Source organism: Phalaenopsis equestris, unplaced genomic scaffold (assembly GCF_001263595.1).
Source record: "Phalaenopsis equestris unplaced genomic scaffold, ASM126359v1 Scaffold000256, whole genome shotgun sequence".
NCBI classification, from domain to species: domain Eukaryota; kingdom Viridiplantae; phylum Streptophyta; class Magnoliopsida; order Asparagales; family Orchidaceae; genus Phalaenopsis; species Phalaenopsis equestris.
In genome coordinates, this window is record NW_018164698.1 from 1,090,722 (window position 1) to 1,107,761 (window position 17,040).

At 31.3% G+C, this 17,040-nt stretch overlaps 1 protein-coding gene across 1 annotated transcript in view; it reads right to left on the minus strand.

Annotated features, from left to right (window-relative positions):
* The window catches only part of LOC110024449 (lysosomal Pro-X carboxypeptidase-like), a 5,496-nt gene extending 3,582 nt beyond the window's left edge, over positions 1–1,914 (minus strand). The window contains exons 1-3 of the mRNA XM_020724417.1: positions 1,508–1,914; positions 534–720; positions 302–435 (exon numbers count right to left, since the gene is read on the minus strand). Coding sequence (XP_020580076.1) covers positions 302–435; positions 534–720; positions 1,508–1,906 — 720 coding nt within the window. The 5' untranslated portion in view covers positions 1,907–1,914. The remainder of the gene's footprint in view (positions 1–301; positions 436–533; positions 721–1,507) is intronic.
* Positions 1,915–17,040: the final 15,126 nt, after the last annotated feature.

Below are 17,040 nucleotides of genomic sequence, written 5' to 3' on the forward strand. Positions count from 1 at the left end.
GTAATTGCATATTGCACACTAGTTATATATATATATATATATATATATATATTGTATTTATAACTGTTTTCAAGGAATCAAAAAGCCGCCACCGCTATTCCCTCCCGAGGATGTAGACATTTTCCAAAACCTCGTTAAATCCTTGCGCTCTTTCTTAATTGTTTGGTTATTGATTCTTGAGTTTTCTTTTCCCTTCTTTTTCAACAATTTTGTAAAAGTTTCAAGATTTATAAGAGTTCCAACCTGATTATAGATTGGTTTATTAAAAATAATAATAATGATGATGATAAGAGAAACTTACTCTAAAATCCTTTGTGACAACACTATAATACCCATTTTGTGGTGTGATGTCATCGAAATAAAGAATAGGAGCAGAAGAAGCCAAAGCTCCAATAACCACATGCGGGTATTTTAATCTGAACCAGGCTGCAAGCACTGGAACAATAACACTAATCAGCTAACACTTTAAGAGAGTCACAAATTATATATGCTTTGTCAAATTATTTTTGATAAAATGTAAATGATTAACTTACTTCCACCATAAGATCCTCCCATGGCTATCACTGGAGAGTTTTCAGCAGATAAACTCTTCTTTAAATCTCTGATAAATTCTGCATAATCTGCAAGGGCTTGTTCTGAACTGAAATACTGAAGTGTACTGGAATTTCTGTATGCCTCTTCTTTTGAACCAAATGGGTAAGATTTTCCATAATACCTATGCTGCTTTGCAAAGAAAATTACTGTCACATTAATTTCAAACATTAATAACCAAAATAGTTGAAACTAATCACTAATTATTAAGCATATGAAGTTAACCTTCTAAATATTAACTAAGGCATAAGAAAGCATTAATTTAAGTATATTTGAGGATAACTTGACAAAAAAATTAGCATGGGTGGATTTTAAGACATTTAAATTTGCTTTGAAATGTGCAAATACAAAGAATTTAAGAACTTATTGTAAACTAAATCTACTTCACTTAGTTAAGGAATATAATGTATTAGAGTTCAATTACATAACATTCTATTTTTTTAAAGTAAATTCAGATTTTTAAATCCAATTATTAGGTGGAATTAATAGATTTAGCTTAGGCAGAAAGGCAGAGGAATGGACTTATGCCAAACACCATAAACAAATTTAATGAATTTAACCTTAAATTGAACAAAGCATTATTCTGAATTTACAACATTTGAGTTTGATAAGTCCCGATTTATGAGATTTATACTAAAGCCTATTTAACCTAAAATCTTATATAGGCAGCCAAACACCCCCCATAAATTGAACAAAACATTATTCGCTCGATAGCAAATACTGTGTGCACTGAGTGTATGTATAAACCATGGTATTGGGGTGGTATTGCACCCCAATACCACCCCAATATCACCTAAATACCATCAATACCACCCTAATACCACGCCAATACCACTATCCACACCAAATCCACACCTACCTATCGCATCCACAAGCAATATTGTTCTCAAAGTTTAATATTTCTAAAGGCACTCACCTCTACAAAAACCAAGAGAGCTTTGAAGCGTGGAGCAATATCGACGGGGAATCCGGCCACCAAGTCGCCGTCGAGACCGGCCTCATCTCCGGTGTAGAGAAATATGGGTGAGTTAGAGCTTGCCCCTCCCCAGTGCTTGAAGTTAATGGCATACCTCTGCTGAAATGTGATGTATCTCTCAGGTCCAAAGTTGAAATGATCTAAAGTTTGAGAATAAGTTCTCAACTCAAAGTCAGGAGGAATAAAGCCATCTTTTTTACTTCTCATAGAATTCATATAACTCCAATGGCTACTTCTTCTTTTCTGAAGGCCAATCATGGAAGAAGAAGAAGGCCTCAGCGCTTTGGCTGAAGCCAGCATTACTAGAAAGAAGAGAAGTGCTTGTAAAGCCTTCTTCATCTTTAAGAAAGATGGATTGGTGGAGTCCCTTAGGTTTATAAGCCTATATATATATATGCATATATATGAAATGGATTGGGGGAGTTTCATACGTTTATAAGTTTTAGATATCTGAGAACCTACTCCGACGTTAGCATATAAAATAAGGGAGTCGAATATTGACATTTTAATTCTTTTATGTATGTTTTTATAAATATGTTTTTTGTTTTGGAGTTTTTGTAACTTTCTTGTATAAAATGATGGAAGCTTGATTCTATACGTTGTTAACTTATAATGGGTGTTGAATTGTAATGAAGGTGCTTCGTATAATTTACAAGAAAGTTATGCTGATTTCTTAATAATAAAGTAAATTAGGTGATTATTATTTTATTTTATTTTATTTTTATTTTTTTGTTCTTTGGGTATGTGCACCATACAACATAGATAAATTGGATAGGTTTCTTTCTTGAGTGAGTATAAATAAGTTTTTTTGGGCTATTTTCATCATGGATTAAACTATTTTTAAAATTGCATGGGAAAGCACTCAGAAAATTTAGAAAAATAGGATGGTTATCATACCATTCGGAAGTTTTTATTTTATTTTATTATTTTATTATTTTTTAAAGAATGACCAGAGGTTGTTATACGAGCCTTCAGGCACCCATAATGTGCCTAACAATTCGAGTATTATTTTCATGAGACTAACTGTGCCAGAGGAGATTTGAACCCCCGACTTGAGGGGTCTTATACCTTGGATGCCAACCAACAGGCTGAGGTACACAACACATCACTCGGGAGTTCTTAATCCAACCAATATATGAGCAAAATACTTGCGAAGAACCAATGCATTTAGCACCAAAAACCTTCCAATTTCCCATGAACCTCAAATAAAATATATGTTTGACATTTTCTTTTATAATTGTTATGCTTGAATAATTGTCATATGTTAATAGAGAGTGATAAATTCTCATGACATTTTGTTGCAGCATGTACTAAAAGTTTTGTCCTATTATTTCATCTATCATCAAATTGTCCATTTGTCCCTCAAGCTTTTGATTGAGTATGCAAGATTCAACTATTGAATCCAGATTAGTTTGGAAAAAAACTTGAATCCTACTTGCAAACTCGTGAAAACTTGAACAGAACTTAAAAGAGTTTTTTATTATATTGAGAGATTTTATTACTTCACTTCATAGTATTGAATTATCTTCTTAATGTAAATTTTTGTTGGAAAAATAATCAAATATGTTGACAAACATATGTGATTAAATATGTATTATATGTTGTTTTAAAATCTAAACCTCTTTTAAAATGATCTAATTAAGATTAAATAAATAGGATTTTGGGTATGGTTTCATATTTCTAATTATATGATGGATTGGACATACTTTTTTTTATTAGATGCGGTCTTTTAGAAGGGACACATCCATTTAGAAAAGGTGTGTTTAGTTAAAAACAAATTATAGTTATGGTCCCCAATCTAGATGATAAGGAAAAGATATTTCTTATTCCCACTCTCTGACATCCCATCGTAAGAAAAAATACGAAAATTCTTCTCTAGGAAAAATTATATTGGATTGAAAGATTCATAACTCAAAATCTTCTTTACCATATGTATCAATGTTCGTTTCCACACTTGTTTAGTTATTTATATTGGTGAATCTGACAATTTCATTAAATGACTCTCTTTTTGGATTATTTTAAAATTTTTCCTCACAAGTGGTATCAGAATCATGATTTATGATATTGAGTCGCTATATACTACATATGTTTTTTTCATATATACTTCTCAAATGAATTAATTCATTCAATATATTGTCAAAGTAATGTGTACTGTGGTTTTTTTAGATTGTTATATGAATATGATTTAAGCAAATATTAACCTGCCCAAAGGAAGGGAAGTATTTGATTACAATATGTCTAAATATGTGGTAACATATATGTCACAACTATACAATATTTCATGCAAATAATAATTTGATCCAAAGATAAAAATTTTCATTTATCATGATTTATTATTGGTATTTGATTACTATATTAAAGAGCATAACTTACAAGTTAATATATTAGTCTAAAGATAAAGTATTAAAGTTGTACTTAGCATTTCATGATGAGATTCACTATAATTATGTTGTTCTTCATTTTTAATTGCTTAAGATATGTACATGTTCGAATCCACTATCCTTCATCTATTTTCTTAATTAATATAAACGAGTCAATTTCGAGTAAAAAATAAACAATAATATGCAAATTGAATCAAACACAAATACATTGTTACACAAATAATTTCTAATAAAATTAATTTCAAATGAGCCGAGCATGAGCCAAGCCTAAACACGCTCAAACTCTGCTCCTTAACAATACTATTATTATGAAAAATTAACACCATTTAATTTCAATTAAAAAATTATGCTTAATAATTGTTCATGATACCTTAGAACTAGGGTTACTATAACATTATTTTGCCCCTTGAATGTTGTCTAAGGACATGCTAAGTTATGCCATTCATGATCAATCTAATCTACCTTTTCTATATTATATAAAATTTATATTTAACTAGAAGACAAGATTTAAAAATGCTTGGCCATATTCTTCTCTAATTGCAATTCTTAACTTCACTCATCCCTCAACAATCAACATATTGACGTGAAAGCTCCATTTTCTATCTTCCATAAAAAATACCTAAAAAGTAGGAGATAAGATAATGCTTAAGAAAATCAAAATTTTCGGTTCTTATGCATTCATTGACCAAACAAATTCACATATTATGAGAAGTTGCCACAAGCCCTAAGTTTAATATTGATAATTTTCTTAGGTTAATATTCTTCTTAAACTATTCATTAAAAATATCATTGGCATATAATTAAAGAACCTAGTTGATATATATTATTAGAGGTATTAGAATTGTTATGATATTATATTAATAATGTGGTATATAATTAAAATTTATGAGGATTTATATTATTTATTACTATAAATTATCATTATTATTTTGTTGAAATTATAAATAATAATATTTTTTTGTTTGATTAATAAAACTGAAAAAATGTAAGTTTAGAGTGTAACAAAGAAAATGGAAAAAAAAAAAAAGATGCCATCATTAATAAAAAGCTATCTACACCAATTAAATATGAAAGATAAATATATATATATATATATATATATATATATATGGTTTAAGTGCATGATATGGATTCACTTAGGCATAGATCACATCATATTTGATATCAGTTGGCTAATCCTAACATGACACTTCATTTGAATTAGAGTGTAGTTAATCAAATATTTAGAGCTCTCAGTCCTAATATACATTGAGATTCGTGCCTGATTAAGAAAATTTTTTTGGGATGCATCACATATATTTAACAAAATTTTCATATTTATCGACCAAGAGAGTTAAAGCGAGAAATATTCACCTTTTTCTTCTTAGGATCATCATGTTATTAAGTTAGTGAAGGTGGTCAAACCCTTTTGCTCAAGTTGCAAATATTAAAATTGCAACTTTTTTTAATCATAAAAATTCATGCATTTAAAATTTAGCATCACATTTTCCATTTCTAGTAACCTAGAAACACCATCAACTGCTCTTCATTTTGAAGCAACCTTTATGCAAAGAGGTCAATGTTAGGCTATATATAACATTGATCAACATTATTCTTAAGCTGACAAATTGTAACTTGTGGATGATGTCAAATCACTTAATGTTTATAATCAATACACTTTAAGACAAACTCATTGGTATATATATATCTAATATCTAAATTTTCCTTTTTACATTTATATATAACTCTAATATTTCATATCACATAAAAAATACCATCATTTTAACTTTTAAGACGAAATACATCTTTTGATGAACAGATAAGTTGGTATACATGTAAAAAATTGAGGATGTCAGACATATAAATTCATATGCATTGTGCGGTACACATGTAAATCTTCTAAAAAAAACTTTATTGAATATAAATTGATCTTAATTGAACATGAAAATTATGACATTCTTATTTTTGCATGTATTAAAAATTTTCATATTCCCTTACAAGTGATGTGCTTAAAGAACAAAAAAATAGAAAATTTCGCTATAAAGCTATTAAAGTCCTGCAATAGAATTCATATTTATATGTGGTGTAGAAAAGAGAAACGAAGGCCAAGCAACATTTTTCTCCAAGCTTTCTTCTTCGATGGCTTCCAACCATGAGGTTTTTGAATCAGAGCACGTGTAGTTTCTGGTCGTGGAGGGAGACGTCGGCCGTCTTCTCAAGAAATTCAATTAGCGGTGGCCGTGCAGTGTTTGGTTTTATTTAGTAAATCGAATTGATAATTTGGTTAGGTTTTGAATTAGAAGTTTGGATTTAGTTTTTTAAAAGACAGATATTTGATTTTCAGTTCCTGGTTCAGTTTTTAGAAAATTTCATCCCAACCAAGAACTGAAATTTACTTGGCTCTTGTTCGGCTCGTTCGAAACTGCTCGTGTTCGAAATTGACTCATGAACAGAGTGTTCGTGTTCGGCTCGATTTAAATATTTGTGTTCGTGTTTGGTTCGAAATTGGCTCGTTAAAATTAAATTGAAAAAAATAGATGTAAAGTATTGGATTCGAATCAAGACCAAATGTATGCAAAAGAAGACACTAATCACATTACTTTACAAGATATTATGATTTAATTAATTGAAAAAAATAGATGTAAAGTATTGGATTCGAATCAAGACCAAATGTATGCAAAAGAAGACACTAATCACATTACTTTACAAGATATTATGATTTAATTTTAGATATAAAAATATATAATATATTATTATATAAATAATCCGAATAAGAGTGAACAAAGAGTTGTTCGTGTTCGACTCGTTTATAATTCGAGCTTTAAAAATTCGTTTGTGTTCAACTCGTTTACTTAACGAACGAGCCAAACATGAGCTACTTAACGAGCCAAACACGAGCTGTTCACGAACAATGAGCTTTTTTACAGCAATATATATATAATAAAGCAAGACCAAACAAAAGTGCAGATGGGCAACGCAGGAGCTCTTTATTTTATTGGACAGTTAATTAAATTTATTTACATTTTTATCCTAAAAGAAAGATACTTTGCTCCGAATTAAATTTTACTTTTTTTTACATTTATATTGTGATAGATTAGTATTTTGTGTTTGTACATTTGTGTTGATAGCTTTTCCCATATATTTTATGATGGTGTGTCAATGTTTGTAGATTTTTTTTGTTTGACACAGTTTTTACACATTATGATAGTGTATTTATTCGTAAATCTCTTTATCTATCCGATGCGGTTTTTACTCTTCCTACTCTTCCTGATAGTGCATGATAACTACAAAAAATTTGTATCTATCGCAACGCAAACTAGCAACACTTTTATTAATGTCTTCATATCCCACTCTACGAAAGCGCGTATAAATGTTGTTATTTTTAAAAGATTTGGCAGTGCTGTCATAGCCTATTTAATTTCGCTCCCCATCAAAATAAATAATTCGTCCCCCACTCCTCATTCCCTAGTTTCATTTCGGCGGCGATTTCTTCCCCTTGAAGTTTCGCCCTGCGGTCAATCCCTCTCTCCCGACCGACCGTCCATTGATCTCTCTCAGTATGTTCTCTTCAATAAGAAAAGAATCGGTTTCAAGCACATGTCTCAAACTTCCTAATTATTGTATTCACTAAATCCAAGAGTTCAATAGACTTAGAAGATTAGTGAATTGGAATGTTAAGGATTAATCGATATAATAATGCCTTCACTTGCACTAGTGGTTTTATGTGGTTTAAAATGGTGAATGAAAAATTTTCTTCCAATTAAATAAATCTTGTTCTACATATACTGATGTACATCCGATGTGAATGTGATATGACCTACTTCAATGGATAAAACATGGATGACCCGACTCAAATGGAGTAAAGACCATTTAAAATGAGTTGATTATTTTTTGGAGTTTGTTAGTTAGAGCATGAATTTATCAGAAAATAAATTTGTACCATTGTAAATTATGCATTAATAGGTATTTTGATTCATTGAAAGATGTCAAGAAACACTTAATCTCAAATGTAATCCACATGGGGAAGAACACAATAATACTGTTGAAGCAAAAAAAAAATTGGGACACTCATTGATGTTTCCAATGTATAACGACTACTAAGATATGCATTTATTTCGAACAATATCACAAGCATAAGGGTTGAGCATGATGAGTCTAATTTGGATGAAACAAATTATGCTGCAAAATTCAAAAATTGATTAGAAGATGCGGAAAAAGACTTATATTTTGGGCGCAAGGTCTTCACAAATTTATCTTTCTATTACATTTATTTCGTTTAAAGTGTTTGAACTCTAGGACTGCAAGATCTTTTCATTTGTTACTTGAGTTGTTAATTAATGCATTCCAAATGGAGCATTTTTACCAACGAATACTTGTAGGTTAAAAAGATAAAGAAAGCATCTGTAACATGCAAGTGACGCACATTAGAGTCCTTGGAGCCTTAGCCCGATCATACACAAGTTGTTCATCATACAAAAACTCGCATTGCTTGTTGAGCTATCATCGCGAGCTATACTCATTCAGAAATTATGACCAACAAACGGGTTACTCATCTAATGAATCAACTTGCCATTAAAATGAGTTGAGTTTCACACATACAATATGCAAACATGAAATAGCATGCCACAGTCGCTCAAGCAAACATGTATAGCATACTAAGTGATTGAATACAATATGAATGTTTCAACAAGTGTGAACACTCACATCGTACCCCAAAGGGGGTTTAACACCTTACAATCACTCAAGCAAACATGTGTAGCATGCTAAACAATTGGGCACATTATGAATGTTCATGTCTGTTAGAACATTCATACTGCACTACTAAAGTGGTTTGGCACACTACAGTCACTCAGGCAAACACGTGCATCGCCTTTAACCACACCCAAGTCCAAATATCAGGACATAAAGCTTGCAGCTCGATATGATTGCACCAAATGTGACAATCATATGTAGAAGACGAGAAAGACATGCTATATATGAAATGGACACATCAAATGCAACATGTAAAGCACTTTTAGTTATATACATATGGAACATATGTGGCCTAAGAGATTGCTGGAAAAATAATCAAATTTGTTGTCTTGTAATTAAAAGTGTATTATAAGTTATTTTAAAATTTAAACCCTTTTAAAGTTATCTAATTAAGATTAATGAAATATAGTTTTTGGTATTAAATAAATTATTGAAATTTATAAATAATTATTCAGTGTTTCACAATCGAGATTATAACACTACACCTAAAGAGAAATGGTCATTCAATTTGAGGAGATAATTGTCAGGAGAAGTGTAAGAGAACAACCACCAATGTTGGTTGACTACCACCAGTAGCAATTGTAGCCGCTGATTATAGCTATTGCAACCACCGATTACAACTGTTGTAGCCAACTACAAATGTTATAGCCGTAGGGAAATTAGTGCCTTAAAGTTATGATCATCTATATATTGTCTCAAACCTATAGTTATCTCAATATAGTTACGTAATTTCATCTTCCTCGCTTATAAGATTGAACTTATTTAATTTTATTATCCTCTGATTATTTTATAGGCCTCATAATTTTTTCTCTTCTAATATCTTTTTCACAAATTGTCGCTTACATTTCTATCTATATTTATTCCAGAAAATTTTGCTAAGCTAAGGATTAAAATTTCTTAGCCACTGAGAACTTCCTAGCATGCAAAAAAAATTTTTTAGTGTATGATGGTGCCTATCATAGTGTAGATATTGAGGAGAGTATACTATGCAAAAATTTATAGGAGTTAGAAGTATTACATATTGTTGTGTTTCGGAGAATTCACAACAATAGAGATATATTAATATCTTAGTATTGTACAAGAATTCAACACGCACACAGATAAAAGAAGAGCTGATAAAGATGACATCAATAGATTTTACGTGGAAAACCCAAAAGGAAAGAAATCATGAAACCTTGCCCAATTAGATTGATTCAAATATTCATATATACTTTACAAGGCTTTGCCTACCCTTAAACAACATAAAAGAGTATTACAATAGTGAAGAAAGTTGACTTAAATTTTATTCGATGAGCAACAAAAAATGTTAGGAGACTTAACTACAAGGATAGAAGACTAACTGTAGGAGCTGTGTGAAGACAATCTGAATTCATTGTCACTGTCCTCTAGGCAACAATAATATAATAATATTAGTAGCGATAGTCGGACGGTGGTGATCTGCGATGACAATTTAACGATGACAACATATTGTGACAATGACAATGTTAGCTGAGAAATGAAGGCCTGACAACAGCAATGATGTACCACAATAATGACGATGAATGGGCAATGGTGGCCTGACATTGTGGTGGTTGAAAGTAGGGGTATAAACAAATCGAACACGAACAAACAGAGCTTGTGTTTGTGTTCGGTTCGTTTGAGATTTAGTTTGTTTGAAGTAAGCAAGTGTTAGAACGACGAGTCAGTTTGACATCTCTAATATTAATATATAAAAATAATATATTATATTGAGTATATAACTTCTGCTATATAAATATATAACATCTATATTAGTATATTACTAATATAGTATATTAATATTTTATTATTATTAATTTATTATATATTATAATTTATAAAATTTAATTTTTTAAAATATCATAATTTTTTTATATATCAAACAATCATGATTCGAACACGAACGAACGCATCATTGTTCGTGTTTGGTTCATTTAACTATCCGAACGAAAAAAACTTATTCACGTTCATCTCGTTTACTTATCGAACGAATTTAACACGAACTCATTGGCGAACCAAACACGAACTTTTCGCGACCAACGAGCTTTTTTGACAGCCATAGCTAGGAGATGATGGTTCCACATAACGGTGACTACGATACGATGATCCAAGGATATCAATGATGTACCACAACAATGATAGTTGTGTGGAGTCAGTTTAATCCAACATAGTGGTATTCAAGAGCTGATGATCCGACAATGTTAATAGTATTCAAGTGATGGCAGCCTGAAGATGGTGGTTTGGTGGTTGCAAAGCTTGAAACTCTATTCAGCCTTTCTTGCAAGTCCTGACCCCCCTTCATAAGAAAAGTGAAAGTCTATTTATAGATTTTGTGGGCTGTATCCTTTGTAAATATCTCATGAATCTAGACGACTCCATCATTCGACCTAAAGTGATCCCTTTAATCGGATAATATTTTATGACTATTTAAGTGTCTTAAGGATTTTAGAATTAAGTGATCTCAGACTCATTAGTTTCATCTCATCAAGATGCTTAATTTGACTATAAACTTATCAGATTTTTAGATTATCTGACCCCCAAACTATATCTCAATACTTTTTATTATACTTCAAGTGCATGATATTGATTCATTTAGACTCAGATCAAATCATGTTTAATATCATTTGGCTAATCTTATCAGGACACTTCATTTGAATTAGAGTGTAGGTAATCAAATATTTGGAGCTCTCGGTCCTAATATACATTGAGATTCATGCTTGATTAAGAAATTCTTTTTGGGATGCATCACATATAAAATTTACGCACGCTAAAAAAACTCTATGTTCTAACAAAGCTTTCATATTTATCGACCAAGAAAGTTAAGCGAGAAATATTCACATTTTCCCTTCTCAGGGATCATCATGTCATTAAGTTTGTGGAGGTGGCCAAACCCTTTTGCTTAAGTTGCAATGATTAAAATAACAATTTTTTGTTTTTTTAATCATAAAAATTCATTCATGAAAAATTTAGCATCACATTTTCCATTACCAATAAACAAGAAAACACCATCAACTGCTCTTCATCTTGAAGCAATCTTTATTCAAAGAAGTTATGACATTCTTCTTCTTTCATGTATTGATAATTTTCATATTCCTTTACAAGTGATGCTCTCATTAATGCATGCTATTAAAGTCCTGCAATAGAATTTAGATTAATATCCAAAAATAATGATTCATATTTATATGTGGTGTAGAAAGGAGAAATTGGGGCCAAAAAAACCTTTTCTACAAGCTTTCTCCTTCAATGGCTTCCAACCACGAATTTTTTGAATCAGAGCAGGTGTAGTATCTGGTGGAGAAGAGAGACGTTGGGTCATCTTCTCAAGATGTTCAATTAGTGGTGAAGGTAGGGGCATGCAGTGTTTACAAAATTCAAAAAAATTTACAAAATTCAAAAATATAATAGAATTCTGGGTGCAAGGCATTTACAAAATTATCTTTTCTATTACACTAATTTCGTTTAACTTGCTTGAACTCTTGGGCTGTAAGATCTTTCGATTTGTTGCATGAGCTGTTAATTGATGCAATTTTGGAGGAGGAATTATTACCAAATAATACTTATGAGGTTAAAAAGAAAATGAAAGCACCGGTAACCTGCAAATGATATACTTTAGAGTCGTTAGAGTCTTAGCACAGTCATACACAAGTTGGCCATAATACAAAAACTCGTATTGCTCATCGAGCTATCCTTGCGAGCTATGCTCGTTCATAAATTATGACCAACAAATGTGTCACTTATCTGACGAATCAACATGCCATTAAAATGGATTGAGTTATACACATACAACATGCAAATATGAAATAGCATGCCATGCTCGCTCAAGGGAACATGTGTGACGTACTGAGTGATTGAATACATTATGAATGTTCCAACATGTGTGAACACTCACATCGTACTCCAAAGAGGGTTTAACACGTTACAGTCGCTCAAGCAAACATGCGTAGCAAACTAAACAATTGGACGCAATATGAATGTTCACACATGTTAGAACATTTATAGTGCACTCCTAAAGTGGTTTAGCACACTATGGTCATTCAAGCAAACACGTTCAACGCCTTTAACCACAACCGAGTCCAAATATTAGGACAAAAAGCTTGCAAGCTCGATATAATTGCACCAAATGTGACAATCATATGTAGAAGACGAGCAAGCCATGCTATATACGAAATAAACATATCAAATGCAACATGTAAACCCTTTTAAAGTGATCTAGTTGGTATAAAATAAAATATTGAATAATTACTTATAGATAACTAATTTCATTTTTCTAATTATATGATGGGCTAAAATAAAAATATGACACACCCATGTTGATTAGAAGAATGAAAATCTCAAACCAAAATTTGGAGTATAAAATTAATCTACAAAATATGTTTATAGGAGCCAGATGCAAAATATCTTTATATTAGGATCTAGATGACAAATTCCAAAAACATGCTGAAAATCCATCCTTTAGGTTTCTGACTAATTGCCCCAAAATGCATAATTTATTTACAAATGGCAACAATGTATTCAAGCTGCAATTCCCTCTCCAGGTGATGCATTTTGTCCATTGAAATTAATGCCAGAAATGCTCATGCGGCCAATACTAACTGCAAATTCAGATTATATTATAAGTGTTGTGAAATATATACCAGTTGTTGTGGTATATAGAAAATTAGAAGAACGATCTTCGATGATGAAGTGAAAAATAGCACGAGAAAAATTCACATTATAAAACAGTAACACGGCGAAATACACAGATTTACGTGGTTCGACAAATTGTCTATGTTCACGGAGTTGTAGAGGATCTTACTACTTGAGGAATTTACACCAGTCGATCGTCTCGACTAACAAGAGGAATTTCTCACTTCGTTGCTCTCTTTTATTTTTTCTCTGTTCTTTTCTCTCTACACCGAGATACACCGAAGAAGATAAATTGAAGAAGATAAATGAAGAAGATAAATTTACAAGAGAAATAAACTAAATTTCTCTTCTGCCACAAGCCACCAAGAAGAAGTCAAGGGAGAACAACTTTCTTCTTCTTTTTTCTACCTTCTTCCTTCTTCTTCCTTTGCAAAGCACTCACACTGCTTGCACTTCTCTTCCACTCTCCCGTGGAAGTCCTTCCACTATCCCGTGGAAGTCCGAAGAAGAACTCAAATGGGTTGCACTGTGACTTGGCGCTAAAGGAGAGCCGGGTGAACCTTTTATCGCGAAAAAACAGAAACGAAGCAACGCTTTGTTTCGCGACTATGGAGGCAGGAGAAGCGGGAACAGGTATCTCGACAGAGGGAAAACGGGATCATGATTTTTCGCGATCGGAAATGCGGTAGCTGGAGTTGGAAACATAGGAGGCGGGAGCGAGCGCAAAATCGGTCTCCAGTGCTAACAATAAGCCCACAAAAAAGAACAAAATAATAAAAAAAAATGTTTTAATTTGCAAATAGTTAAGAATGTAAAGTGTTGGGCTGTAAATAGTCAGGAATTAAGAGATGTGTAGCTCGCTTTTAAAGTACAGATGCTATGTTTATATATTAAAATTTCAACGGTAAATATGTATTTGTGTCACATAAAAATATGTAATAATCTCTTTCAACAAATTCATCATGCTAATCCAATCACTTAGTTGTAATCCAACAATGAAACTTTGAGAAGAGGAATATTGAAGAGAGGAAGAACAAAATGGGAAATAAAGAGGAAGGATGGAACAATAGGGAGAGAACATGGCTTTGAATTTCAGCATGATGCAAAGGACATTTGAACTATATTAAAGGCAGCATTCAAGCAAGATTTCAGGGGCATTTTATTAGAGATAAAATGTTTTGAAGCACAGAATAAATTTCTTAGTTTTTATATGAAATGTATGTGGAATCATTCGTCCATTAAGTTAGAAGTATGGCAGTATATATAGGTTGATTCAGGATTCAATAAGCAATGCATGCATCAATTTCCGTGTGGTCAAATTTGGCCTAAGATAATTACCCAACATTATTTTGAACTAGCTATTAACTTCAAAAAATAGGGACATGAAAGTACGGTCAGGGGTGGCCGGGGAAGATCAAAAGTCAAAGTAGTTCATTAGGAAATTGAAATTACAGATGTTTATTAAGGAGAATCAAAGAAGATGAGGTTATTAAAAAACCGACAATCACTGTTATATAATAGTAGTTTGACACTTTGACTACATCAACTATAGCTAGGCGACAAAATCATAATTGATTATAAAAACCGTAGTTAGTAACTATAACCATTGTAGTCTTAATGCAATAATGGCTGCTGGTGGTAAGCAACGAATAGTAATAATTCACTTGTAGTTTTCTTCGAGTTATGCTCTAGTTTTTAATAAGAAGAAACGATGCTTAACGATCTAGAAATTAAATTATGCTTAACGAGTCATTCGATTTGACTATAAAAATGTCAAATTTAGATTCCATTTAGCTTTGTAATTAATACTCTAAAGGAATACGCCTCAAGTGCTTGATCTAGGCTTTGTTCAAACTCAAATTGAATCATTTTCAATATCATTGGGTTCATATTGTTGAGATGCTCGATTTAACTATAATTTTGTTGAAATTATAGTTTGGATGATCCTAAATATGAACATGAAATAAGTTTTTATCCAAAATTCATTGATATTCGTGCCAGAACATATGAATTTCTTGGTAACATAACAATACTCATATGGAACATAACGGTTATTCTATTTGATGAATCAGCTGGCTTATTTTCTACATTAACAAACGACGAATCATTCGAGCTCGGCTCACAAGGGGGCTTGACTCACTTACACCCCTAGCAATAGCTAATTTAATATACATAAAAATCGTGTGATGGGCACGTAAATTACATGCCGAGCACACAAATTTTATGTATTGACATATCTCAAATTTAAACTATCATTATTATATATGTACAAAGCATTTCTATGCTTTAAATTTATGTATGAAAATATTCTTTCATTTCTAAATAATAATAATAGTCTTATTTTGAACCTGATATTAAGGATTTCAGTGTTATATGTAAATATATAGTGTTAGATATGTAAATAGATTAGAACTGAGTGCTTTGTATGTAAATGCGCCAAAATATATATTAATTATAATAAATAATATTTAAAAATAAATAAATAACTAAAGGGAAATTCACAGACATGCTCTTGTATTTACATATCGAGCACCTAAAATTTAACTTTTACATTTATAATATGCATCTTGTTATTAAAAATTTTATGCATTAAAAAGTGCATTTTAGTTTTAAAATAATAATAATAATAATCATATCTTTGATGTGATGTTAAAATTTTAAGTGTTATATATGTAAATATAAAATTTTGTGGTTAGATACGTAAACATACAAATAATTTGTGGTATGTTTGTAAAATCCCAACAAACAAGTATCTAAGTAGCTATTTGTTGAGAAATTAGGGCGAAGAAAAATAGGAATTGACACAAATCTAGAAGAACACACAAAGATTTAACGAAATTCGGCAAATATGCCTACGTCATTGGGAGCAGAACGACGACTTTTCCACTAATCCAAAAAAAGAATACATGATACAAAATATGGGATAACACCTAAGGTTACATATATGTCTATTTATAACCCTAGACAGAACAGTAAAGAAAACATTGGGTACAATATGTAATTACTAAATTACCCATGTATCACACCCCCAACTCACATAAAAAAACTCTCAAAATTTGGACAGAATCTTTCACTCCGCTCGAGCACCCGTCCCTTTACAGTATATGAGCCATAATTTTGAGCTGCTTTGGGAGCAATTAAAATACTATCACATCACCCACATGTAATCATTCTAAATCAATTTGAGTCAAATTCAATTGAAATTAAGCCACGAACTTTGAATTTAAAAGTCAAACTCCACTTACTTGAAGATCGAATTAATGCCAACGACCAACCAGTGCTCGTGTTGACCGAGTTGATTTTCAAATAAATCATGCAGGTCAAATAAGACTTGTTTGAATAAAAAATAAATTTATGTTTTACTTAATTTTAACTAAATTGTAATTGAAAAATCAATTACACTTATTCATAATTAATTTTGCATTTAACATAGTAAACATGACATTCATTTTTAAAAAAAAAAATCATGAGATAATTCATTTTAGTTATTTACTCATAGACTATTAATCAAAAAATAAAAAAAATAAAAGTTTATAAGAGATCAAAGTATATTGTACAATCTCTATATCTATCTTGGGATGAGTGTGATATTAAGCATATAAGTATTGCACTAATTTTGAAATAGGTCAATGACAATGGAAGTTTTCCTAATCATAGTTGTTCAGTTATGGTGATTTTTAGTTAGGGTCTTTTTGGGGTGCAGCTTTTCAAAAAGTTGTTGCGCAGCAGCTTAGGTGT